At 52.0% G+C, this 27,724-nt stretch overlaps 1 protein-coding gene across 4 annotated transcripts in view; it reads right to left on the bottom strand.

Annotated features, from left to right (window-relative positions):
- The window catches only part of ZNF777 (zinc finger protein 777), a 28,415-nt gene extending 15,811 nt beyond the window's left edge, over positions 1–12,604 (bottom strand). Inside the window, exons 1-4 of one of the 4 annotated variants that reach the window (XM_075558797.1) lie at positions 12,466–12,604; positions 7,348–8,169; positions 5,965–6,091; positions 2,552–2,665 (exon numbers count right to left, since the gene is read on the bottom strand). In XM_075558797.1, coding sequence (XP_075414912.1) covers positions 2,552–2,665; positions 5,965–6,091; positions 7,348–8,154 — 1,048 coding nt within the window. In that variant the 5' untranslated portion in view covers positions 8,155–8,169; positions 12,466–12,604. Of the gene's footprint in view, positions 1–2,551; positions 2,666–5,964; positions 6,092–7,347; positions 8,170–11,242; positions 11,395–11,918; positions 12,393–12,465 lie in introns of those variants that run through there. The other 3 variants (XM_075558793.1, XM_075558795.1, XM_075558796.1) reach the window with 3 other exon arrangements.
- Positions 12,605–27,724: the final 15,120 nt, after the last annotated feature.

Here is a 27,724-nt window from a genome sequence, read left to right as displayed (position 1 = left end):
TGCTCATCCCAGATCCTCGAGGAGGACCGGCAGGAGTGGAAGAGTGCACACTCAGTCTCTTCTTTACTTTCCCCAACACCAATTTTAGGGCCCACTTCTGGAAACAGAGGTCACTGCCACGTGCCCTTGGGCATCCAAGGCGAGCAGCTGCTGTTCCCTGGCTAGTGTGCATGAGAGGGATGAGGAGGAGGCCCAGGTGCACACTGGGTCTGCCTTCTTTAGCTGCCAGTATTTCTTCAGGCTTTTCTCTTTAGATAAAAGCATATGTATTCTTCCAGAATATGAAGTAATGAATACATGGCCACTGAAAATTCTAAAAGGGAAGAAGACCAGGACGTTGGTATTTCCGTCTGGTGCCTCTCTGCCCGACGACTGCTGGCACTGTTGACTTTCAAGCACGGACCATTTCCTGCTTCTCCACTGTGAACCCAGTCAACTGGGTCATGCCCAGGCTGGCTTTCGAAGTCCCCACCTACTGCCCCATATGTCCACGCCCCACTCACAGCAAGGCAGCCAGGAACACGCGTCGTCTCACACTCGCCACCCGAGCACACATTGTTGGAGCAAGAGCTCTCCATCCACACTGGATCCGCTGAGCAGTGACGAGCAGAGGCGCTCAGGGTCTAGAAACTCGTCAGGACAATGTCGCTATGTCTGGGCCACCGCAGAGAGGGGGTGAGTGGGGCATCTGTGTGCGGCTTAACTCCCGGAAGGACGTGGTCAGGCCAAGCTCTGGACATTCTTATACTTTGGACACGTTTTAAAACTTTGTACATGAAGCGTTTTTGAAAAAGAGTGAAATTAGGGACATGCTCAGCAACAGGGTAGCAGAAAGCCGGGGACATCCTGTTTCTCCTACGTGGTTGGATAAAAACAGTAGCTGTTTCTTGAGCTCAGAGTGTCTGAGCAGGATCGGGATCTGTATCTTCAAACTACAGGTCGCTTATTGAATCAATGTATTCAATCAGTTTATCAAGTTCTTAAGTCTGCATACACCAGTGTGAGGGGTACGGGTGGAACTGTGACAACGCTGCAGTTTTAGGGCCTCCCCTGTAAGTATCTACACTTCTGGGTCTGGCCTGGGCTGGGAGAAGACCGTGGGCTCACAAGTCACCCTGGCCCTCGGGGGCTCTGGGCCAGACAGATGTACAAGTCTGTGGTGGCGCCGACCCTCCGCCCTCACGCTTCTTCCCACACCAAGTGGCCAGAGAGGGTTAGTGAGACAAATGGCACATTTCAGCCATGCCGGGACCCTTGGTGAGACCACCCCATCCCAGCAGAAGTCGAGGCTGGGGGCAGGCCAGCATCAGAACATGCCCCAGCACTTCAATGAGCAGCCCTGAGCCACAAACCCCCTACGGGGGCATCACATTGCCTTTTAGGATTTTTACCACAAACACCTCTCCCCGCCCTCTTCTTCCTCATTTCTTCTACCTCAAATCTCTCTAGTTCCATGTCCACCTCAGCTTTAGGCATGGCCACTCAACAAAAACTTAAGAGACTTCTTTTCCTCCAAACAAAACACTGGGCTGGCTTGTGGCCCACCTTGGACCCTTTCCCCACCTCCTCTCCTTTAAATTTATCTTTTTGTCAGCTAGGAGAGCCAGCCTCTCTCTCAGGTCAGATTTCTTGAGTCCCTGGGCTTTTCCCGATAAACATGCCAACACTTAATTTTCTGTAGGGCATCCGACTCTCCGGTCTGGCAACTCCACTCTACGGCATGGGCTTGGTAAGGGCCCGGGTGGCTCTGAGCTCCTACTTCAGCCTGTGTCGAGGAAACCACTTCTCTGTGAGATCCAGTATTTGGGCCCAGGTGGGATCCTCCTGCTGCTGCACGCGAAGGCCACAGTGTGGTGCCTTGGACGATCTTTGACATGACCTACGCATGGCCAAAAGCAGTTCCAGAGCAGGACCTCTGACAACTGACCAAGCCCAGGTGGGCTGCTGACCAGTCCACTGCATAGGGATGAGCCCCACGTACCTACTGACACAGGGTTCCCTGCCAGGGACCAGCCAGACCTCCGGTGGACGTCAGATCCAAACCTGTGCTGTACACAAGAAGCCCCAGATGTGAGGCTCTGGGGCAGCTGGAACCACTCTGCTAGTGGGCACTGGGATTACAGACCAGCGCAGGACCCTGAAGTCTATACCCTGGCCACACCACGCCGGGTGTCTAGTCCCCGCCTTCCTGACCCCATCAGCCACTGTCCTATATGCTTCACCTCAGCATTAACCCAGGTAAAGTCGGAGCTCTGATCCTTCCCTGGACACGCAGGGTTGGGGCCTTTGTGGAGGGCTCCAGGAGGCATGTTTGTTTCCTGAGAGAAGCAGGTGAGCCGGTCACACCACAGAGTCCCTAAAACAACGAGCTCAACAGCTCCTGTCAGGGCCATGAGTGCCCACGCAGCCTCTGAGCCTTCTTCCTGCACACAGCTAACCAACAGACCCCTCCCAAGCCCACCTGGGTTGTAAGTCTCCTCAGGGTGGCATGGGTCTGGAAGACGGAACAGACAGAGAATGCGGAGGTCTAGACCCGCAGTCACTCACTCACCAGCACTGGGGTCAGCAGGTGGCTCACCCTCCTCCGAGTCGTCTGGTTCCTGCGTGGCTGGCCTCTCCCCTCGCTCCATCTGTGACATCAGGTCTGGCTTCGAAATGGCATAGTCTGGGCAGAACACAGAAAGATTGTGGGACCGGGTCACAAGTGCTGTCACGCGCCGGCTGTGAGGTTGTGGTCTGGAGAGGACTCTTTCACCAGGAGGGCAGCGCTGGAGCCCAAAGGGATCTATTTCCCCACCTATTTTCCTAGAGCGGTGTGTGTGCATGCCACATCCCATGTCTTCCCAGGCAGGGACAGACAGCCCCGCGCAAAGGAATTCAAAAGAATTTTCTGGTGCCTTTGTCCATCATCTGTGGCTCGAGCGGCTCGCAGGCGGCCAATGCCCACTTGGTGCTTTATGGCAAAGGCACCAGAGAATTTCATAAAGTCTACATTAATCTTGATACCAAACCTAGGAACCATAAAACAAAACAGGTCTGGGCTTCATTTCATAAAAGAGTTCTAAGTTCTTTAGAAATGAAACTGGAGAAGAATCCTCGAAACAGTGGCAATGTGCACACACACACAACTGAGGATTCATAATCTATCCTTACATACACCTCCCCCACCACACACAGGCACACACGTGGATGCATGGAGCCCAGGGGTGCAGGGTCAAGCAGAGGGCTGAGATCCAGATGGCCAGCAGCCCCGAGAGAGGGACTGGGCTTTTTACTCCCATACACAGTTATAGTCTTGGAAAACTATGGGGTCCCTGTGAGATACAAGGGGACCCCAAAAACAGAATTCCCCCTTTTCCTTAGCTAAGTATTTACTTTTTTTCCCCAAAACAACCTTATCACCTTCAAAGTATGCTCCATTCCACTTAATACATTTGTCAAATCTGCAATTCCATTCTAAGAAACTTTTTTGAACTCATCTGTTTGGATGGCTGACAGCACCTCCCTCGTTTTTTCACCTCTTCTATGTCCTCAAATCTCTGTCCTTTCATGTCCCTCTTCATTCATGGAAACAAAAATAAGTTTCACAGAGCAAGGTCAGGTGAGTAAGGCGTGTGAGGCAAAAGAGGCATACTGGTTTTTTGTCCAAAACTGGTGCACTGAGATGGCTGCGGGAGTAGGTGTATTGTCCCGCCGTCTGCCACAAATCAGGCCTTTTTGGTCACACACTGTTACACAATCTTTTCAGAGTCTCTAAATTGAAAGCGTGATTAACAGTCTGACCTGATGGAACGAACTCCAAATGTGCTATCAACCCTCACATCAAAACAACAAATGAGGATTGTCTTGATCTTTGATTTCACTTGACGAGCTGTTTTGGGGCGAGGTGACTATAGCATCTTCCACTGGCTTGATTGATGTTTGCTTTTGGGGTCGTAAGAACAGCACCATGTCCAATGGCCTTGGGGGAAAAGTCTGGGTCACTTCAGAGCTGTTCTTTTGAAGCGTGGCATGTTTCCACTCGACGCTATTTTTACAGTTCAGTCGGAATCCGCGGTACAAATATCACAGCGACCCTTCTCCTTCCTGAATCTTCCATTAAAATTCACTGAACCAAGCTCCAAGATAGTGCAGATCACTCCCCGCCTTCTATGGTCCATCCTTGGTCTTTGGGCCCAAGTGCATGAGTTTTGTTGACATTTTCATCTGTTCAGGAAGTGGACGGACATCCAGAATGAGGTTTGTCATCATTCGACATTTCACCTCTTTTGAAACAAGAAAACCACTCCTACACTTGAGCTTTCCCATTGCACTGTTCTTGTAAGCTCTGTTCAACATCACAACGGTTGCTGCAGCATTTTTCCCCCGAGCAGGAAACACAATTTCACAGCCACATGCTGTTCCTTCCCTTGAATCGGCCATCACAAAAATTGAGATCCGAGTGAAACTGCTTTTACAAAAAAATTCCCTGTGACCAGAGAGAACCTTCCCAGGTGACACCGCTGGGTGCACGAACTCAGAGGAGGTTGCTTAATGCTTGCCTAACGAAAGCTCTGCCCAGTGGAGCTTTTTTCTGGTATTTTGTTTTGTTTTTTGGTATCCCCTCATACATAGAGGCTCTACAAGTAAAACTCAAGAGGGCAAAGATGACAGGCCATTCATAGAAATACAACTGGCCACTAGACATAGAAAAAGAGATACAAAGTTCAGTAACATGAAGACACAGAGGCATCGCTTTCTACTTCTCAGAGACAAGCATGTAAGAGAACGTAGCAATTTGGGCAGCATGCTGGGGGTGGCAGGCGGGGGGCGAGCTCACAGCAGCAGCCCTGAGACTGTCCATGTGGCCTCTGGGACCTAGTGGCACAATGCCCGGAAGCTCTGACTGAAGCCTGGTGGCAGCGCTCATCACCGTGTGGTGGCCACCCTGCCAATGCCGGCTGGCACCTACCTAGGGAGGGGCAGGCTCGGGAGGTCTCTCTCCGAGTGCTCCTGGGCAGAGGAGCCTACGTCAGGTGGTAAGAAGGCAGGATGGCCCCACTTCTGGCACCAGATGCCCCCGTGCATCTGCCCCACAGAGATGGGACAGGAAGAGGCAGAGGCTCCCCTCCGGTGGAGGGGCTGCTTTTTATTATTTAGATCTGCATTGTTGGCTTTTTACGTGTGTGTTTGATGGGTAAGAAAGCCAAAGGAAACTGTCCCTAGAGGGTGAGGCTGCCTACAGAGGGTGCATGTGTGGAAGGTGAGCACAGCTCTGGCGGGTACCCATCTCTGCAGCAGACCTCTGATGCTGGGACTCCTGCCTGATCTCAGTCCCCGTGCAGAGAAATGGGCACAGATGATGCTAAAGTCCATTTCCCAGGCCTTTGTCCTTAAACCTCTGAATGGAAACCTGAGGGGCTCTGGAATGTTTGTGGACAGGCAGAACTGGAAGGGAAGAGCATCCCCACATGATTTCTCAAGCCCCTGGAGACAAGGCTTAGTGGAGAAAACCCAGACTTTGGGGAGATGGCAACTTCCTGGTGGTGGGACCTGGGACCAGCGGGGAGACACGGCCTCAGAGAATGCCAGCGGTCATTCAAGTGACCACACCTGCTGGGCCTGAACTTCTTTCCCTTCGACTCTTCTTACCTCAATCAACAGTTTGCTGGAAGATGATAACGCAGCCGGGCCTACAGGGACAGAGAACATAGGCCAAGCCAATGCCTAGGCCTGACTGACCCGACACACTGGTCTGCTCTGGGCCACTCTGACCGGGTGAGAGTATCTGACGTAACCTGTGCTCTCTGAAGGGCTCAGAACCCGTCTCCCACCCCCAATCCACCTCCATGTGCCTGAAGGGCTCAGAACCCGCCCCCACCCCCAATCCACCTCCATGTGCCTGAAGGGCTCAGAACCCGCCCCCACACCCCCAATGCACCTCCATGTGCCGTCCTTGCAGCCGGGGACAAAGCCCCTCCTTACCCATGGAGACCAGAGATTCATAGTTGCCCCTCATGACGTTCTTGTAGAGCTCCTTCTGCCACTCAGACAGGTTCCCCCACTCCTGCTCTGAGAAATGGACGGCCACATCGTCGAAGGTCACGGGCACCTGGAACCACAGACAACAGCTGGCCTCAGTCTCCCTCAAGGGCGGCCACCTGGCGCTGGCTCCTCCTTCAGACAGAGTGGGTACAGGCCCAGAGCCGGCGTCCCCTTCCAGGCATCTCAGTCACCTCGCCAGCAAATGCCCGAGTGGGCCGCACAGAGGAGGCACTCTGAGGCCCACTGGCAATGGGCAGCTCTAATAACGTCAGTGAACCACAGCTACACCCTGCGGGGGTGGGGCACCGAAAGTGAGGTGTCTGGAAGCCGGTTTGGCTGTCCTAGGGTTAAGGGGTGCACAGGAGAGGGGCTGTGAGAAGGACAGCAGGAGGAGGCACACGATGACAGCAAGAGCCTCAAACCCAAACTGCACCCTGTCTTTTCCCTAATACATGGGACAGAAGGATGGACGCTGCAGAATGTGGTACGGACCTTGGGTGGGTGCCTTGGACCTTTAGGGCAACATCAACCCCCACCCCATAGAGACTGCCCTGGTGCTGACCCTCCTAAAAGAGGCCCTTTATTTCCCCAGCAGAACCTCTCCCACTAGGCTCCAGACCTGGCGGCCCCTCATCCTGCTCCCAGGGTATGGGAGCACCCACAAGGAGCTCAGCCTCCCACGTCCAATTCTGCACTCTGTGTACCCCCAGGAGATGTCCATGCACACGAGAGTCTGTGGCGCAGAGCTGGATGAGAGGACTTGGCGACCAGCTGTCACAGAGTCACACAGGGCACGTGTTACCAGCAGTGTCCTGTGTGCGGCTATGAGAGGGGACCGGGACCTCCTGGGAGACAGCATCAACAGCCAGCTCTAGTCTCTTTGCAAGCCTCCGCACCACATTTTAGGGCATGAGCCGGACAGTCAGACAGCTGGGGAAGCTCTGGACAGGCAGGGCTCCGAGTCGCCCTCCAACCCTGGCCCCCGGCCCCAGCCTTCTTTGCCACATGCCCTGGGCTGCTCTGCAGTCTAGACTGGCAGGCCCTGACCTCAGGGATCTCCTTTGGAATCCTGTGCTTAGTCACATGGTGACCCTACGGCCGAGCAGGGCCACCTCTGTGGGCGCCAGGGTGGGACGAGTCAGACCAACACAAAGGCAGTGAGTGGGTGCTGAGGGCACGGAGGTGGGCACCAGAGCAGGAGAAACGGTTTTGGTTTTTTGTCTCTTTGGCAACCCCTCCATTCCCTTTGTCCCCATCAACTACGTTCCTGCCCCACACACTCCTGCCCAGACACCGTCTCAGGAACCTGCCGGGGACACATACCTTGGGCACCTCGCCGTTGCTGCCTGGGGGCAGCCGCAGGATCCAGAAGTTCCTGTTCTTGAGCAGGTTCTCCATGTTCTCCAGCCGCCGCTGCAGCAGCCCATACTCCTGCAGCAGCGTGCCCAGCACAACCCACTTGCTCTCCAGATGGTTGGCAAACTCCACGGCCGTCTTCTCGCACTCAGCCAGCTTCTTCTCGTTCGTCCCCGTCCTGCCCTCCAGGGTCAGCAGCCTCATGGCCTGGGCCTCCAATTTCCTCTCCACAGCCTGGACAGCTGCCCACACGGCCAGGCGGGTGATCTCGGCCGTGGGCAGCGGTGTATCCTTCTGAGTGGTCGCCGAGAGCTGGAAGGGGTTGTCCTTGGCGGCAGCTGGACTCTGGAGCAGGGGGTCCAAGTCGCTGTCTGGGATGGTAGGTGAGAGGGTCAGCGTGTCCTTGTCAGGAACCTCCGGGGAGTGGAGGGGGGCCTCTTGGTGGGGGGTGGGGCCGGAGAGGACGGAGAGCTGTGGCTCCGCAGCAGCGGGGGGCGGGGACTGGGCTCCGTCATGGGAAGCCAGGGGGCACTGCAGATGGGTCTCCTGCCCAGCAGCAGCAGGGAAGCGGGGTGATGGTCCCTTCGGGAGCAAGTGTGGGATTCGGCCAGAGGTCTCTTGCTTGGAGGCGCCAGGAGTCTGGGGCAGGGCACCTTGCCGGGGCATGGTGGGTGACAAAGATGGGTTCTCTCTGGGGGAAAGCACGCGGGACCGCAGGGTTTCTTCCGGAGTGACGGTGGGGAACGGCAGAGGTGCTGGCTGGGGGGTCTCCATCTCCAGTTGCTGGACCTGGTTTGAAAGAAAACAGGGGGCTGAAGGCAAGTCCCCGCAGGCTCAGACAAAACCACCATTAACACCGACAACAACATGGTTCCTCTGCCTTCCAGGAGCCCTGGTTGCTCAGCAGCTAGCTGGAAGTCTGACCTCTTGACCCAGGGGGCTGCAGAGGGGCACCCACCATCGAAACCCTACCCTCCAGGTCCTCTGCCCCGGATCTTGCCTCCACTTGGGCCTAAGGATAAAGACACAAACTTATCTTCAGCTTCACAGACTCTAACTCTTACAAAGCTTGAATTGTTGGCTCATATTGGCTTACATATGTCAGCACCCCTGCTGTACTTGAAGAAGAGAGCATGCGGACAGGTGAAACCTCCCAGCTCAGCCTCACCTAGAAGGTGAGCCCCGACATGTTGTCAGGATGCCCCAGGGTGTGGATGTCGGTGGTCCTGGAGGAGCCAGTTCTGCCCATTTTGCTACTGGTCTCCAGACTGGCAGAGATGAGGACCAGAACACAGGCCCACGTTCCTTTTGCTCCAACTCCCTGTGCTCTTGCAGCCCACCCCTGCGACATCCAGAGTATCATGGAGGTGGCGAGGTCAGGATTATCTGCACGGACCTGTCTGGACAACCAAGGTCTTTCTCAGAACTGAACAGCCCCAATCTGCCTGGGTCCTCCTCCCCCTCCTCCAGTGAGTTTGCTGGATGGCCAGCCACTCACTGCCCATTCCAGCCTGATCTTCACAGTCAGTGGAAGCCCTGTCTGCCCCCGGGAAGCCAGCAGACCTTGGAGCTCGCTATGACCCATCGTCTGAGCTGGGTCCCTGACGTGGGCTAACGAACAGTTGATGGGTGAGCATCTAGAGAACAGGTAGCCAGGTAAATGATGTTTCTGTAGCCACGCAGCACAGTCAGCCACGCCTCTTTCCTGTCTTCCTTGGTTTTTCTCCCTCCTCCCTTCCATCCTGACCCCTCTCCGGACTGCCCTCCTTCCTTCCATCTATTGCGTGGTTTGAGAGGCATCATCCCACTTTAAGATCTCACTCAGGCTCAGGGCACAGTATGACCCCACAGCTCTGCTAACTGAATGCAAGGACTAATATGCTTGTCAGAGCTAACAATTACTCAGCATTAAAGGTGCCTTTTCTAAGGTTATCCCTCAATGGGTGCTCACAGCAAACACATGCAGCGGGTCGTTCTAGCAATACTACCCACACTTGGCAGATGAAGACAGGTGCTCAGACAGGCTGTCACCTGCCCAAGGGCACATAGCGGGCAGTCTGTGATACATGCTGCCTGAGGTCCTCGCCTGAACACTATGGCCAGGCAACGGCTGCTCTTCCTTTACCTCTATGATCCCTTTACCCCTATGACAACAAGGCTTGGAAATGAAGTACAAACCAGTGGAGGAGGCCCAATGTCGAAGGAAGAAGATCCTGCCCTTACAGCCACTGAAAGTGGAGTCATGGGCAGCTTTGAAAACTAACCAAGGAATTCCCACCCCCACTCCACCCCCAAACAAGACCCATGAGCACACAGTTTGCAAACAGTCACCACCCCTGGACCCTTAGACCTGCAGCCTCATTAGCAACTAGGCAACTCTCAGCTCCTCACTCTCAACAGGTGAATGCAAGACCTGGCAACCTCCTGGTGGAAGCGGCCTGGGAAACAACTAGCCTACTGCCAAGGTGGGCAGGGACCTCTCTCAAACAGGGCAGGGTGGGGCCAAGAAACTTTCCCTGAATTCTGGAGGGGCTTACCTGTCACTAGGGCTGAGCCTGGGGGCGTGTCGGTAAATAAAGCCAGAGGCCCAAGAGACCACAGTCCCCAGTCAGCCCAGTGGGGCTCATATCTCTTCATTAGTACCCCCTCCTCCTTTTCACATCAGAATTTGAGGGAACAGGCTTGGGGGCCAACTCCCCAGAAAATCTATGGTCCCACCTTAGCCAGAAGATCCCATGGGGCTGATCTCAAGGATCTGCTCCCTAGGGCTAGGTAGACCCGCCCAACCCCACTGTGCCTAAGTATCTCAGTGGCTGTCCATCTCTACTGGCGCTGCTGGCTTCCTTTCTCCCTCAGAGGGGCTAGTGGGTTAGCAGTCCAGTGCTTTACCCACCGTGCCACTGGGGCTCCTGGTCCTGCCCTACACACACACACACACAGAGAGAGAGAGAGAGAGAGAGAGAGAGAGAGAGAGAGAAGTCGGCTGCAAATAATACTCAAGACTCATCAGCCCTATTGTGGGGTGGACTCCTTGCCGGCAGTCTGTGGCATTGAACCCGCGGTCCCAGACTCCTCTGTGGATGATGTCTCCATCCAGGCCAGAGTCACAGCAAAGCAAACGCGAGCCCGCCCGGCTGGCAGAGAAAGCTGTGTCATCTCCCCCCTTGGCCCCGGGGTGGCTTGTCAGAAAGACGTGCTGTCCCAGGGCCTGGAGACAGAACCCCACGGGTAGACATTTTACATCTCCATTTTCCCTCTCTTCCCAGGAGCCCTGATGACTAGCGCTGTTTTTAAGCACTGGGGGGGTTCCTAGGAGGCCCGAAAGTCAACCCCCGCCTATTCCCGGTGGGAAACCGAGGCCCGCGCAGGAATCCTCCCAGCAGCGAGGCGGTGGCTGCCCTCGCAAGGCCGGCAGCTTTGCAAAGAGATTTCAGGACGGCTTTCCAGAAAGCACGGCCCACGAAGGGCAAACGCCAGCCTGCAGCGGGAACCTGCCCGGTGGGCTCTGAGACTCCGCGGCCGGGGAGGGCACGGTGCCAGAGGCCACCTGCCCAGCACGGAGCCGTCCGCGCGCCCGCCCACCTAACCCCCCCCCACCCCGCACGGCCCCGAAGGCCCTGGGCCCCGGGGGCCTCGCTACGTGACCTTGGGCCGGGCGGCCGCCTCGGTTCCCCGTGCCTCAGTTTCCCCACTCTGCGAAACGCCAGAGCCGCGCAGGCACCTCGCTCTGCGGAAATCGCGCCGCGACCGAGCCCGACGGGCCTCAGACCCCCGAGGGCGCGGGCGCCGCGCGGCGCCCCCCGCCCGCCCCGCCGCAGCCCGACCCCCGCCCGCCCCCGCGCCGCGCGCCCAAGCCCCTTACCGAGCCCCCGGGCCGGGCCGCCAGGCCCGCGACGCGCAGGCTGTCCCCGGGGGCCCGAGGCCGCGAGCGGGCCGCCCTCGCCGGCGCGGCCTCGGCCATGGACCTGCGCTGGCTGCCGCCGCCCGGCCTCTCGGCAGGCGGCGCGGCGCGGCCTCCCCCCGCCGCGCGCCCGCGCCCGCTCGGCCTGCGCGGCGGCCGGCACCCGGACGGGCAGCGAGCCGGCGAGGTGCGCGGTGCGGCGCGGCGCGGCGCTGCGGCGGGCGGCGGCCTGGCCGGGCCCTGTGCGCTCGCGCCCGCTGGCTCTCAGCTGCGGCCGCGGCCCCGGCCCCGGCCCCTCGGCGGCTCCCCGGCGGCCCCGGCGCGGGCCCGGCGGCGGCTGCGAGCTGCGTCCCCGTCCGGCGCCTCTTCAGCAGAGGGGCCGCACCGCCGCTGCCATGTTGCTACAAACTGCATCCTGGGAGGCATGTCCCGCTCAGGCCGCTTAAAGAGAAACGCTCGAGGCGCGTCGGAGGCCAGCGAGCCCAGACAGCTCCATCTACAGCTGGAAGGAGCGAACAGTGCGCAGCAGCCGCCGGACCCGCCCTGAGCCCCGCGGCCCGTCGGGGGGCCCGCGCCCGCCCTCCCGCCCGCCCCGCCGGGGGACCCCGGCCCCGCCCGGGGGTCCCCGGCCGCTCACCTGGCACCCTGGCCGGCGGGGAGGCCGCAGCGCGGGGGAGGTGTCGCCGCGCGCAGCCCGGGCGACACGGCGCGGCCGGCAGGCGGGTGATTGGCTCGCTCCGGCCGCCCGCCTCGCGCCGGATCCCCTGGCTGCGCTCAGCCCGGGGCCCCGGGGTCGTCCGCGAGCCGACCTGCGCTCACAAAGGGATCGGGAGCCGGGCCCCGCAGCGAGCGCCGAGTTCATGTGACCAGCTCGCTGCCGCTGTGCGCCGGGCTCCAGGGCAGCCCGCAGGCTGGGGTGCTTTGTGCGAGCTGCTGGGGTGTCCACGCGAACAGACGCAACCCCAGGGCCGCCGGGGGTCGGGCTGCGAGGGGCCCCGCGGGCGCGGCGGGGAGTGGCCCGGGGCCGGGGGAGGGGAGGGCCCGCGCTGACCCACGGTGGGGACGCCCCTTCCAGCCAGGCGGGAACCCTCGGGAAAAGGGTGGTGGCGCCCGGAGAGGTCTGTGCAGACACGCGCTCACTGAGCACCTACAGCGTGGCACCCACCGAGGGGCAGGTGGGCTACCTGGCCGCGGGGTAGACGCCCGCGGAGGGGAGGCGAGTGGAGCCGGTGGAGCTGTCGGTCGGTCGGTCTCCCGGCGCTGCCACCGCGGGCTGCCACAAAGGGGCGCTTCTGGGCGCCGGCAGGCCGGACCGGAAGTCTGGGATCCTGGGGTCAGAGCGCGGGGCGGGGGCGGAGACCCACCGCGCGGCCTGCGTCCCGCGCCTGCTGACCACCAGCAGCCCTTGGCTTGTAGACGCAGCACTCGGTCTGCCTCTGGGGTCACGCGGCATCCCCAGCATCCCTCTCGTCGAGTACGGACACCAGTTATACTGGAGTAGGGCCAGTCCGACCTCATCTTAACTCGATTACGTCTGCAAAGATTTCTGGTTCCAAATAAGATAACCTTCCCGAAACAGAAAACAGCCATTAGCCATTGATACCTCGCCTGGGCTTCCTGGGGTTTCCTTGGCTGTAACCTCTGCCGAAGGGGTTGCCCGGCCTTTATCCGCAGGCGCCACATGGCTTCCAAAAGCAAACCTTGTAAGCAGCTGAGAACAAAGACTTTGTGCCGCTCAGGACAGGCGCCAAATACGGTTATATTCGCAGCCTATCTTTGTGGGGGTTCATAATTCAGCCCAACAGTTCACCATCTGGGTGCCCACCCCACCAAATTCCATGTCCTTCCCAACATGCAAAATACATTCACCTCACCCCCAGAGTGGTATTAATCCATTTCAGCATCAACTACCTCTACATATACTTACAAAATATGCACACATTTTATAAATACTATATACGTGTGTCCATATATAAATTAATCAATTCAAACTGTCCCAAATCGTATCTTCTAAACCAAACGACTAAGGCAGGACTCAGGGCACAGTGCACCCTAGGCAGAAATCCTGGCCGTCAGTGGACCCGTGAGACTTAAAAGACGCTTTATCCGTTTATAAAACGCCCTATCCGGACAGCTATAAGATAAACGACCACGCCAAATGAGAGAAATGAGAAGGAAGACAAAGGGTAAACTCCACTGGACCACAAGGCCTTCCAGACACACTCTGGCTTGATGTCGTGTCTTCTGGGCACCGCTGGGACAGGGATGGCCCCTTCCTGCCCCACTGGGGTGGCAGCCCCAGCTTCTGGACCCACGGCCTGGGTCTCATAGGCTCAGCCTTCAGCTCCATCCTACAAGACATTTTCCCCTTCAGCTTGCTTGCATAAAGCTTGACATTACACGGTGTGTTGCCAGTCTTTCCTCGATGTTGAGGGGATCCACACCATGAAACATGAGGGTTCTGCACAGGCCTTCTGGGTAATTCCATTCCCACCTTCTGCTGAGATTATTGGTTGGATCCATAAAGTATATGCCTAATCTCTTTAGGAAAAATGTCTCTAGTCACATCCTTGGGCTTGTCTCCGGAACACACTGTCTAAACAGGCTGGTAATTTCCCAACTCATCAAATTCTGGGTCCTTTTCCTTAGCCAGCTCTTCCTCAATTTATCTCTTTCTGAGAGCACTGACAGGGAAGAGCAAGGGGAAACCAAATCATACCCAGTTAATCACTTACAAGTTAGTTCTACCTTACAATTCCGCCAAGTCCTCTGCCACTTTATAACAAAGATCGCTAGCTTCCATTTCCCAATAACATATTCCTCATTGCTGTCTGACTCAACAAAATACCTTTAATGTTCATACGTCTAACCAAATTGTTCTTTTTTTAAAATACTTTTATTGGGGGCTCTTACATCTCTTATCACAATCCATACATTCATCCAGTGTGTCAAGCACATTTGCACATATGCTGCCATCATCATTTTCAAATCATTCTCTTCCCATTTGAGCCCATGATAGCTCCCCATTTCTTCACCCCCTACCCCACCCACCCTCCCTCCAAAACCCTTGATAAGTTATAGATTATTATTGCCATAATTTATATAGCCCTCTGCTGCCCCTCATCCACTTATCCGTTGTTTGTCCCTCTGGGTGGAGGTTATAAGTTGGTCCTTGCGATCGATTCCCCCTTTGTCCTCTCACCCTCCTCTAATCCTCCTGGTGTCTCTACTCTCATTGTTGGCCCTGAGCAGTTTATCTATCCTAGATTTTCTGTGTTGTGGGCTCTTACCTGTAGCGGTGTGCATGCTCTGGTCTAATCCAATTTGTAAGGTAGAATTGAGGTCATGATAGTGGGGTGAAGGAAGCACCAAAGAACTAGAGGAAAGTTGTGTGTTTCATTGGTACTATCCTGCACCCTGACTGGCTCATCTCTTCCATGTGACCCCTCTTTGAGGGAATGTCCAATTGTCTACAGATGGACATTGGGTCTCTACTCCATGCTCTTCACCCATTCACCTTGGGTATAGTTTAGTTGTGGGGCTTAGATGTCTGATACCTGATCCCATCAACACCTCATGATCACACGGACTGGTGTGTTTCTTCCATGTGGGCTTTGTTGTTTCTGAGTTAGATGACCGCTTGTTTATCTTAAAGCCTTTAAGATCCTAGACACTATATCTTTTAATAGCTGGGCACCATCAGCTTTCTTCACCCCATTTGCTATGCACCCATTTTGTCTTCAGCAGTCATGTCGGGAAGGTGAGCATCACAGAATGCTGGATTATTAGAACAAAGTGTTCTTGTGTTGAGGGAGTACTTGAGTTGAGGCCCAATGTCCATCTGCAACCTTAATTCATAATATATAGATATGAGTACATAGTTCTTTTCCCCTCTTATTATATATACATTTACATGTGTACATGCCTGTATTTAGGCCTCTATAAATGTCCTTTGCCTCCTGGTTCTTTCCTCTATTTTCTTTTACTTTCCTCTTGCCCCACCATCATGTTCAGCCTTCATTCAGGTTTAGTAATTCCTCGCTGCTACATTGCCCTTGATTAAGCCCCATTAGGCATCCTACGACCTTCCGTCCATTAATTTTAGTTCACTTGTTGTTCCCTTGTCCCTGGGTTGGTTTCCCCCACCCCTTTCTATCCCCTTGTCCCATATCCCTCCCAAACCATTGGTCCCATTCTTTTCATCTCCGAATTATTGATCCCGCCTCTCTTATCTAGATAGACATGCAGACACATTAATAAGTGCAAAAACCAGGCAAAGCCAAATAAAACAACAAAGAAAGTCAAAACCAACAAAGCAATAACAACAAAAACAAAGAACAAAAAGAAAGTCACTGACAAAAATGGAAAAGCCTATAAATAGTTCGAGGTCTATTTGTTGGCAAATTCTGTTCTTAATGATATGCTTTAAGACAATAGACTTTTCCTCTACAACTCTCTTGTCTTTTCATATCCATATTTTACCAACAATCTAAGTTTTTCCTACCATGTACCTTAAGATTCCTATAGTCTCTATCCATTGCACAAGTTCAAAGCCACTCACACATTTTTAGGAGCTACTTTCAGCAGCCAGAGGGGATGGTTTCATTCTGTCCTACTGGGTGGCTGTGAGCCGGGGTCAAATCCATGGCAGTGAGTTCGGAATTCAGGTTTGCTGACACCTCTTGGGGGCACCAAAAGTGTCCATATTGGCTCTTTAGGACTGCTGTAAAATTCACCACAACCTGGATGCCTTAAAACAATGGAACTGTATTCCCTCACAGTTCAGGAGGCTGGAAATCCCAAGCTAAGGTGTCACCAGGGCCTTGCTATCAGTAAAGTATGACCTAATCTTAATTAAATCTACAAAGGCCATATTTCCAAATAAAGTCGGCTAACTGAAAGGTCGGCAGTTAGTTTAAAACCGCCAGCTCCTCTGGGAGAAGGATGAAGCTTTCTGCTCTCGTAAAGATGGTCGTCTCTGAAACCTACAGGGCAGTTCTACTTTGTCCTATGGGGCTGCTGTGAGTCAGAATTGACCTGATGGCAGAGAGTTTGGTTTGGAGAGCAGAGGTTCAACATGTGAGATGTTGGAAGACAGGAAGCCCAGGGACCATATGCTGTCAGCTCGGATAACTCTTTAGCAATGGCAGGCTATGTATGCAAGGAGAAAAAGGCATTGCTACCCACGATTCTCCCCATCCCGATTCCCAGAGGAAACCTTACAGTGAGGTGTGCAGTCCCCGCCCCCCACCCACCATACGTCTTTCTGAATTTCCTGGCATATCTGTTAAATGCATACTGTTGTTTTTTTAATATTCAGAAGATGAATGCTATCCACTGAAGCTAGCTTTATCCATGTACCATTATGTGGGTGAGACAGGCTGTTGTCAGGTGCCAATCCTTCTGTCCGGACTCAGCAACCATGTGCACAACAGTTGCCTTTTGACGTCCTCCAGCTCTTTTACTGCTTTTCTCCCATGCACACTAGCGACCCAGAGTTCCAGGGACACTTTTCTGTGTAATGACACTTGCTTTCTGAGTGTATGAAATCCTTGCTGCCACCGCATGCCTTGCTTGGCCTTCAGTGCTCAGTGTGCCAAGCCCACTTTGGGGAGGGTCTCTACATCCAGGCGGGATATTCTTAGTGCTGTGCTTGGGCTTAAATTCTCTTTAGCATCAACTTGGACTTACAGATGAGGATGACATGATCTTGAGTGTCTCCATTGTCTCTTTCTGTGGGTGTGGTTGGCTTGATTTCCTGTGTTTTCCATCTAGCAAGGCCCATGTGGATAGTTGCCATCTATGTTAAAGAAAAAAAAAACTCAAACCAAAAATCATGGGCAATGACTAAATCCTTAGTCTTGTACAATTCTCTCATGTGATCTCCAGGGCCATTTCTATCACCAAGACCATATTTCCAGCAACTGGCCTTTCTTTGAGGAGCCCTGGCAGCATAGTGGTTATGCGTTGGCCTGTGACCCAAAAGTAAGCAGTTTGAAGCCACCAGTAGTTCTATGGGAGAAAAATGGAGGTTTCTATTCCTGCAAACAGTCTCAGAAACTCACAGGGGCTGTTCTACCCTATCATATAGAATCCCTCTGAGTCTATATTTAGGGTGTTTTTTTTAGAGTTTTGGATCCTTCTTTGTTTCTGGCTTACACATCCCAATCAGTAGTCATAATTAATGTAATTTGATTATGTATTTGGTCAATTTCAGGCTGCGTGTGTTTTTTAAATTCTAAAATCTTGTTATCTTTAGCATGAGTGGATGGGATGCAAATTTGAATGATAGTATTAGTAACTGGCCTTCCTTATGGGCATCTGACACTGTCCTGTGCTGACAGCTCTCTACGACAGGCTAGATCAGCGGTTCTCAACCTGTGGGTCATGACTCTTCGGAGGGTCGAACAACCCTTTCATAGGGATCACCTAGGACCATCAGAAAACACATACATATTTCACAATATACAATTACATGTTGTTTTGTGATTAATCACTATGCTTTAATTATGTTTAATTATGTTTGATTTGTAACAATGAAAATACATCCTGCATATCAGATATTTACATGACAATTCATAACAGTAGCAAAATTATAGTTATGAAGTAGCAACGAAAATAATTTTATGGTTGGGGTCACCACAACATGAGGAATTGTATTCAAGGGTCGCGGCATTAAGAAGCTGGAGAACTACGGGGCTAGATCTTGAGTTGTTCTTTTTGAGGAGTGCGACAGCATTCCTCTTTGAGTTGTCTTTCCTAGTGGAGTAGACCACGTGACCGTCTGATTCAAGACAGCCAACCCCAGTCCATCTCCGTTCACTCATTCCTAGGACATCGGCCTTTATGCATTCCAGTTCATTGTGGATGGCTTTCGCCTTTCCTGCATTCACACGCACGCATCCTGGGTTTCAATGGGTGTTTGCAGTTACTCCTCATTTTGCGCCATGCTGCATCACTGATGGACTGTCATGGCAGCTTTGCAGTCCTGTGCCACGGGGTGGCCTCCGTGCTGAGGAGGGACCCCGCCGCAGTCCTGCTGTGAGGGGCTCCTCTCCTGGCATTAGAGAGACAGAGTTCTGTGGCCGTTTGTAAGGTTTTCAAAGGCCACCTCTCTTTTTGTTTGCAGAAGTAGATGGCCAGGTCTGTCTTCCTAGTCTTCATCGTCCGGAAGCTCTGTCGAAGCCTGTCCACCAAGGTGAACCCGCTGGTATTTGAAACACAGGTGGCATAGCTTTCCGCATCACCACAGCATACAGGACCCCACCGTAAAAAAAACTGGTAGGGGAGAAGTTCCTTTGAGATATGGCCATGTTTAAACAAGCATCAAGGCCCGAATCGGCTCAAAGACAACCGACACCAAGCGGCAGCATGCAGATCTAGTTCATGTATTTTTTGCCTCCCTATAGTAGTTCTACGTAGACCTGGTGGTGGTGTGGGTGTGTGTTGGGCTGCTAACTTCAAGGTCAGCAGTTGTAAAGCACCAGCCACTTCTCTGCAGAAAGATGAGGCTTCCTACACCTGTATCAGTTACAATCCCAGAAGCCCACAGAGGCAGTTCTACCCTGTTCTATAGGGTAGCCAGGAGTCAGTATTGATTTGATGGCAGTGAGTTTAGTCTTGGTTTTATATAGTATTTCTTTTCACTGAGTAAATAAATTCCATTTACTTAGAAGAATGCACGTGCTACCAGGAACATCAGGTCCACGTCTTCCCAGGGTGACATGCAGACAGGCAATGCTGGGGACTCGGAGAAGCTTCATCTTTCTAGATTTTCCTGTTTGCTCACCAAAGAGATTGTGCCAAGTTACACACCATCAACAAGGTTTGAGTTTCTGTTTTTCATATTCTCATCCACACTAGCTATTAATGAGCGGAGAACATACTACCTCTACATGTGTGGAATGGAAGTTCACTACTTTAACTTGCATTAATACTTCCCTACTTGCGAAGGAAGTTGAACATCTTTTCATATTTGCTGCACATTTGGTTTTCTTCTTCTATTAACTTGCTCTCTATCTCTTTTGACAATGTTTTGTCACAAGATCTTTCATTTATTGGTTTATTAGTATTCTAAATATTTACTAGATTCCAATCCTGTGTTATTTGTGCAAATGGAAACTATTTTCCTCATCTGTCTCTTGCCGTGGGACTTCTCATGTAAATGTTGCACAAAGATGTACAATCGAGTGCAATCAAACATGATAATCGTCTGTTATTATGAAGTGTGCTTTTTTTTTCCTTTTGAGTTTGTTCTCCTGAAGGTTGTCCCTTCATGTTTTATTCCAAACTTTTTCAGTTTTGTTTTCTCACATTGAGGTCTTGAATTTATTTAGAATGGACTTCTCAGCTTTTCAAAAACAGCTTAATTGTCATACAATTCACATGTCATAAACCCATTCATTCAATGGTTTCAGTATATTCACAACATTATGCAAATCATGGAGGTTTCTTGAACCGGAAAGAAACCATGTACTCGAGAACAGCCATTCCCACCTGGCCATTTGTCTCTCTGTTGTTGCGTTCTGTAGCAGTCGAGGGGGCACCCCTAAAGAAACAGAAAAAAGCTCCACTGGGGGGAGCTTTCGTAGTACACATTTTTCCCCTCTAGGTGAGCGTCAAGCAACTTGCTTTGAGTTAGTGTACCCAGTCACATTGCCTGGGAAGGTTTTCTCTGGTCATAGTGAATTTTTTCGTAAAAGCAGTTTCACTAGAACCCCATTTTTGGTTTTGTTTTTTGTAATGGCCGATTTAAGAGAACAGCGTGTGGCTGTGAAATTTTGTTTCCTGTTTAGGAACTGTTGTGATGTTGAACACAGTATACAAGGACAGTGCTATGGGAAAAACTAAAATGTATGAATGGTTTTCCCATTTCAAAAAGGTGAAATGTCGATTGATGACAAACCTCATTCAGGATGTTTGTCAACTTCCCAAACAGACAAAAACGCTGATAATTTTGTGGACTTGTGCTCAAAGACTGACAACGGACAGAGAAGAGATGAGAGAGTGATCTGGGCTCTCTTGGAGCTTGGTTCAATGAACTTTAATGGAAGGTTTGGGAATGAGAAGGGTCGCTATGAAAGTTGTGCCTTGGGTTCTGACTGAGCAGGAAAAGGAACATCTGATGAAAATATGCGCTGAAAGAGCACCCTAAAGCGACCCAGACTTTTCCACAGGGCTGTCACTGAGGATGAGGCACGGTGCTGATCTTACGACCCCGAAAGCTAGTGGAAGATGCTCGCCCCCAAACAGCTCGACTAGTGAAATCAAAGATCAAGACAATACTCATTTGTTGTTTTGATGTGAGGGTTGATAGCACATTTGGAGTTGATTCCACCAGGTCAGACTGTTAATCACACTTTCTATTTAGAGGTTCTGAAAAGGTTGCATAATGGTGTGTAACAAAAAGGGCCTGATTATGGCAGACAGGGACTGGTTTGTCCACCACAACAATGCGCTGCTCATGCAGCCATCTCAGTGCACCAAGTTTTGGCAAAAGACAGCATGCCTCTCTTGCCCCACACACCTTACTCACCTGACCTTGCCCTGTGAAACTTCTTTTTGTTTCTGAGAATGAAGAGGGACATGAAAGGGCAGTGATTTGAGAATGTAGAAGAGGTGAAGAAAAAAAAACGAGGGAGGTGCTGTCAGCCATCCACACAGATGAGTTTGAAAAATGTTTCCAAGAATGGAATTGTAGATTTGACAAATGTATTAAGTGAAAGGGAGGGTACTTTGGAGGTGATAAGGTTGTTTTGTTTAAAAAATTAAATAAATATATAGCTTTGAAAAGAAATCTGGGTTTTTTGTTTGTTCCCCTATGTATGGCTGTATGTATTATTAAAATAAATATTATCTCTTTTAAGGAATTGGTTCATGCAATTGGTAATTCTAAAATCTGTAGGGCATGTTGGACAGAGAGGATGTTAGTCTGAGTCTGAAATCTTGAAGGGCAAGCAGGCTTTGAAACCCAAGTAAGGTTTCCCACGACAGTCTTGAGGCGTGGGATGAAGTGAGTGTCTGCACTTGTGATTATTTCCCCCTGGCTCCTGAGGGGCAGCTGCCATTGCTCCTGTCGCAGTTGCCCAGCCAAGGAGTCAGTCCCAGCTGGGAGAAAGAGCCAGGCACTAAGCAAGTAGGGTGCATACAATCTGTCCAGTAGGATTGAGCCACTTGCCAAAAGGAGGAGCCAGCCCCACAGAGAAAGAGAGGGGAGGTGGGGGTGAAGCAGAGGCTGTGCAGACGGAACAGCTTTGACTGGAAGGCTCCTCGTGGCGCGACAAGCTCTGGAACATGGGCCAAGGGCTGTCACAGCAAAGGCAGGCTGCGAGCCTCGCAGCAAGCAGGCTAAGGATGGCGTGTGTGACCAAGAGCAGCCTGTCCTGAGAGAGCGCGCGCTGAGAGTCCCTGCTGAAGATGGTGGCAGTCCAGACCTGGCCAGATGCATCCTGTTACATCGAAGTTAATCCTGATCCCTTGTTACTACTCTAATAAACATAAAACGGTGAGTAGTTTGTGAACTCTGTGAGATGTTCTGCAAATTTCTGAGCCCAGCAGGAAGAAGTCAAGAGCCAAGGAAAGGGAGAGGGGGATCCTGTCTGAGATGACAGAACTTGGAGAAACTAGAATCAGGGACACACGTGATCTCTGGTGTTCCGGAACCACCTCTGTGCTGACTCTTATCAATGAAACAACAGACAGCAAGCAAATTCCTTCTCTGGACGACTTCTGTTCTTGCTCCTAAAGTGTTCAACTGATTGGAGGCGGCCACCCACATGGTCAAGAGTAACCTTTCCTTAAAGTGAACTGATTGTAAACATTGATCACTTTTGCAAAACACCTTTCTAAAAACCTTTGGATGAACGTTTTCCCGAACCACTGGACACTAGAGCCCAGCCAAGTTGACATATAAAATAGCCATCATGCCCGACCTTGGCCACTGGACACCACGCATATCCTTTCCAGTGTGCAAACCTTTTCTTGACTTCTGACAGCGGTGCTCTCCTAGTCCTCTTGGGATTGACCGAGTCCATCCATGTTTTGAGGTGCTTTGCAGCTTCACCTCAACATTCCATAATATTCCAGTGCGTGTTTGCACCGTAGTTTGTTTACTTATTCTCCCACTGATGGGCACTCAGGCTATCCCCATCTGTTTGCTATTGCGAATAGTACTGCGGTGTCTATGGTGTGTGCAGACAGCCATTTGTGTCCTGGCTCCGATTCTCACTCTGGGATACACACCGGGCAGACAGGCTGCCGGGCAGTCCGTTTCTAAGGGTTTGAGGCAGCACTCCTTCATCTCCACAGTGGTGGCACCATTTTTGAGTTCTCCTTACAGTGTAGGAGGGTCCCAGCCTTCACCCAAACTGCGGCGTTTGCTGCTTTCTGTTTGTTTTTCTGAACCGCGTGGCTGGTGCCGGGGTAGGGCAGTTGTTCCGACTTGTATCTGTCAAACTGCTGAGACCTGGGGGCATTTCTTCATATGTTTGCTGCCCGAATGAATGTCTATTCATGTCCTTTACCCATTTAAAAAGTTGGATTATTTGTCTTTTTCTTGTGAGGTATTAATGTTGTTTTTCTTTAATAAATTTTAGCACTTAGTTCCTTGTCCAATAGGTCATTGCCAAAAAACTCATTTTCAGTCTGTGGGTTCTCTTTTCACTCTTTTGATAACATCTTTTGATGGCCATCATGTTTGTTAGGCAGTCCCAACCACCTGCTTTGTCTTATGCTGTTTGCACGTTTTCCGCTGTGCTTCCTACTGAGGCCCAAGACAGGTAGAACCGCCCCTGTGAGTTTTCAAGACTGCAACCCTTACATGAGCAGAAAGCCTCATCTTTGTACCAAGGAGCAGCTGGTGGCTTGGAACAGTCGACCTTGCAGTTGGCAGCCCGATATGTAACCACCACGCCACCATTGCATAAAGACACTATTAAACACAGTAGAAAACATGCAGACAGAATAGAACAAAGCAGACAATTTGGACTTCCTAAAAATTTGAAGAAGGGGCAGTTGCACCCTAATAGGGTGGCTATGAGTCCACTTGATGGCAGTGAATGTTTTGAGAGTCTTTTCTCTGTTTTCATTAATGATCTTTATAGTTCTAGACTTAACATTTCGGTCTTTGATCCATCTTGAATTCCTTTCTCTATGGTGTGTGTGTGTGCATGGTTCCTGCACATGCATGTCCATTTTGCCAGCATCATTCGTTAAGAGATGATCTCTCCCCATCTAATACAAGCGCATCTTGTTGTTGTTGTCAGTGCTGTGGAGTCGTTCCATGCAGCAGAACGAAGCACCCCTGCACCATCCTCAGGATGTTTCTCACACTTAAGCCCATTGCTTCAGCCGCAGTACCAATCCCTCTTGTTGAAGGTAGTCCTCATGGTTGCTACTTTATCAACCATGCTGTCCTTCTTCAGGGACTGGTCTCTCCTGACAGCATGTCCAAAGCACGAGATATGAAGGAAGTGTGACACATATTCTTAAGACAGCCCAAAGTCTCTCTGACTACAGCTGACTAACTCGTTCTCTAGAAAGGAAAGAATAGCCCTTTGGTGAGGTTTACTTTCCTCCCCTGCAGCCCCTAACTTACAGGGAATCCAGACCTTCATGTTTCTGCCCATGAAGAGAGCTACATCCGAATACCTCGGTGCAAATACTACCTCTTTCCCACACCGCCTTGCCACTGATGTTCCAATCAGGCTCCTCCCAAGTCCTGGCCTCCTAGCCAAGCCATTGGCCACAGCCCATGAGTCAGTATACAGCTGTACCTGGCCACTTCCCTTGGTCAGGGATGCATCCTGCCTGAGGAGGGGTCCTCCCTTCAGCACTGTCCTTCAGGGTTGCTCCAGAAAGGGCCATCGTGGGACAGCTGTCTACTTCCCAGTGGGCGCCACCCCATGAGGAACCACCTGTATGCCAGGCCCAGGTTTGTTTCTTCCCAGGAGGCCATAGCTGTGGGCTGGGTCAGAGGACGTAGTCCAGCAGACATGGGGACCTCGGGCCTTCAGGCCACCTCCTCACCTAAGGTATTTCTGCCTTCAGGGCCTGCTCGAGCTTGACCTTGCACATGTCACTTCCAGCTGATGATGGGGTGCTGTGGAGCATGCCGGCCTGGCTTTGGGACATGGTAGGTCAGACACCACCAGTTCATGAGGTGCAGCCCAGCCAGGGGGAACTTGGCGGCCCATAATGAAGGGTTTAGTCTCCCCCAAAGGCCCAGGAGCAAGCTAAAAGCTTTTCCTCAATCAGTGATGGCAGGGCTTGGCTCAGAAAGGGTGGTGAGGTTTGTGCTGGGACCACTAATAGGGCTGCCAACAGCACCTCTCTCAGCCACAGACTGCAAGCACCATTGGAGTTACTGGATCAATAGCTGGATCAAAATACTGGATCGTGTGACTCCAATGGCCAAGCAGCTGACATGGCCGCCTGACCTACCAGCGCCTTCTCTGGTTCATGGCCCCCCTCAGACCAACAGTGCTTCCTCCTGCCCCACCATCATGCATGCCCTTCTTCTGCCTCTTAGTAATTACTCTCCGCTAGATTGCTGTTGCGTCAACACCCCCAGGATCTCTGTCCTTCTTGTTGTTGATTTTAACTCCCTAGTTATTCCCCTGTCTATGGTATTGTTTGCTCACCACTCCCTTCTCCCATCTCCTCCTCCCACCAAATCCCTCTGGAATTGTTAGCCCTGTTGCTTTCTCTTGAGCTTACTTCCCATGCCTTTTATAGGTAGGCAAAACCAATAATAATGGAGATAAAACAAAAAGGAAATAAAAGATTGAATTAAAAAAGAAAAAAGATTAATAATAACTAGGGGGGAAAACAAAAAAAGCATACATAATTCCAGGTCTGAAAAGTGGACTCTTACATGAGTTTGGTTTTTGGTTCAAATCCACTAATGTTGGGATGTTTCCTTGGGGTTTTGCTACTTGTGATTAGGACAGTGGTTCTGAACCTTCCTAAAGCGGCAACCCTTCAATACAGTTCCTCATGTTGTAGTGACCCCCCCAAGCATACAATTATTTTCATTGCTATTTCATAACTGTCATTTTGCTACTGTTATGAACCGGGTGACCCCTGTGAAAGGGTCGTTCCACCCACAGTCTGAGAACCACTGGATTAGGGTTTGTGGTCTGAAGGTGGCGGGCCCTCGTGCGTGGAGATTGCTCCAGCCAGGAATCTGTTACTGGCCTGGATCCAATTGATATGTTTCTTTACCAGGCACCTGTTCAGTGTGAATTTGAATCCCAAAGCTGCATGTGGTTTTGAATCCTCCAGAAAGACACCCCACCACTACCACCACCAAGAGCAACACTGGAAGCATTAGTGTCACGGAGTTAAGTCACTCAGATTTCCAGTCAAGAAGTTACCCTTCCGCTGCAGAGCCCGGTGAACGGGTGGGCGATTTCTACTGTTGGCATCTCCAGGAAATGCCTCCAATCCCCAGTTGAGGTCAGTGCTTCTGCCTGAGTAGGGGGTCTCAGCGCAATGACAGAGTTGGGGGTCCCAGGATGTCTGTGGGGTAGTAGTGTGTGTGGTGTGCACCTTCTGCCTTTACAAGGAATGTGACTTTGTCCCAAGCTCCTGGGAGATCACCTTTAGTCCCTAGGAATTTCCTGAGTGATTGAATGACTCAGGATAGAGCTGGTCGTGCCAAGGGCCCACCATGGGGGTCCAGCCTCAGGGGATGGAGTAGATCTGGCATTGAGTGTAATGGCATGGCCAGTGACTCCAACACAGGCCTGGACGTCGAGACTCAGGTGAGTTCCTGGCTGAGGCTCAGCATCCACACACCTGGAGTGTAATGCAGTCTGTGGAACACAGAAGCCTCGCAGAGAAGTCTCACCTATCACTTGTATCTTTTTGCTGCAATTAAATGGTAATCCCTGGTACTTCCCAGAGTCCCGGGTCATTCTAGCACATGAGAGCACCCAAAGGGTAATGGGAACCCCCCTAGATTTGGAGCCAGTTGATCTTAAGTAGACCTGGTGTTAAACATCCAGCTGTTCAGGAAAAGGTTGGACCTCGGCAGCCTGGCCCCACGCCGATTCCCGGCCCTGAAAACCCTGCTCAATCCCAAAGGGTCAACGAGTGGGTACAGACATGGCAGTGGGTTTGGCTGGCTGGACTCGGCCAGAAGTGGGTGGCCTGGGGACCCTCAAGCTCATAGCTGGTGTCTGAAGTCTTGGGCTGACCTGGGAGGTCTGCAGCACAGTGTGGCCTTAACTCTGGGTAGTTGGGGTCAGGAAGAACTGATATTGCCATTAGACTGATTTTAGCAGGGGCCACAGCTCATTCCATGGTGTGTCTGGGCGGACTGGACACCTTCTGCTGGACTTCGGAATTGTCTGCCTCTTGCTCAAACATGTTTTCCCCGTGTCCTGTGTCTCGAGAAATGGCACTCAAGCCAGAAGCCCAGGAGCCGTCCACCAGTGCCCCAGGGCGCGTTCTGAATGTGCTACACAAGCACCCTTCGAGGTGTGGCTGGAAGAGGCCACTCGACTTAAGAGGATGGAGACGGGAGGTAGAGAAGTGCTTCTAAAAGGTGGACAGACACCAAGTTGCCTGACTGCAGATACCGCACACTACACCACACCCCACTCACTGCCACTGAGGCGATGCTCACTCATAGTGACACTATAGGACGGGGTCGAACTGCCCCCGTGTTTCTGAGATGGTAACTCTTTTATGGGAGTAGACAGCCCCGTCTTTCTCCTGAGGAGACATACCTATTGGGACAAGAATATGGAAAAGCAGCCCCGAGATGGCTCAGAGCATGGGGGAAGGGCTGTGCCTACATTGGGTCATGGCCACTGTGGGCTAGAAGAGCTGTCACTCTTGTTCCTCTCAGCGCCCTTCTGACAAGTTAATGACAATTTTATATTTTCTTGGAGACTGAAAAGATGAGCGCCAGTGTTACAATCAGCTGTGGATTCTGGTTGCTGGGAACATGAGACTTGTTCTGACACAATAGCAATCATGAGAACAGATTGACTAGATGGATTCTTCTTCGTACTTCATATATTCTTTTAAGTTTCAAATTACTTTAAAATACAAGTTTAAAAATTGGATCCAAAGATAGCACTTGACTCCCCAGTGCCGTCTAGAAGCTTCACGAGATGCAAAGACTGTGTCTGCCTGTCCTCTGTTGGTGCTGAGAAAACAGCCACTAATTGGGCACTCTGCCCGACCCTCCAGCTCTGTGGTCTGGGATGGAACTTTCCCATGCCTGGGGTGGGCGCCCTGATCCTCCAAGCTCTGAGGCTGGGACTTTCCCATCTGATGGATTTTTTTTTTTTTTTAAAGAATGGGAGAACTGGCAGGCACACCTTGCTGTGTGAAGTCATGACCTGAATGGCCCTGCGGGGCAGTATGGACTCCTCTCATCCCCTCACCCCCGCCGCCACTCAGCCTCCTGGACCGGAGAGAGCCCAGGGA

Source organism: Tenrec ecaudatus, chromosome 9 (assembly GCF_050624435.1).
Source record: "Tenrec ecaudatus isolate mTenEca1 chromosome 9, mTenEca1.hap1, whole genome shotgun sequence".
In the NCBI taxonomy this organism is placed as follows: domain Eukaryota; kingdom Metazoa; phylum Chordata; class Mammalia; order Afrosoricida; family Tenrecidae; genus Tenrec; species Tenrec ecaudatus.
This window is presented reverse-complemented; position numbering and strand designations above follow the sequence as displayed.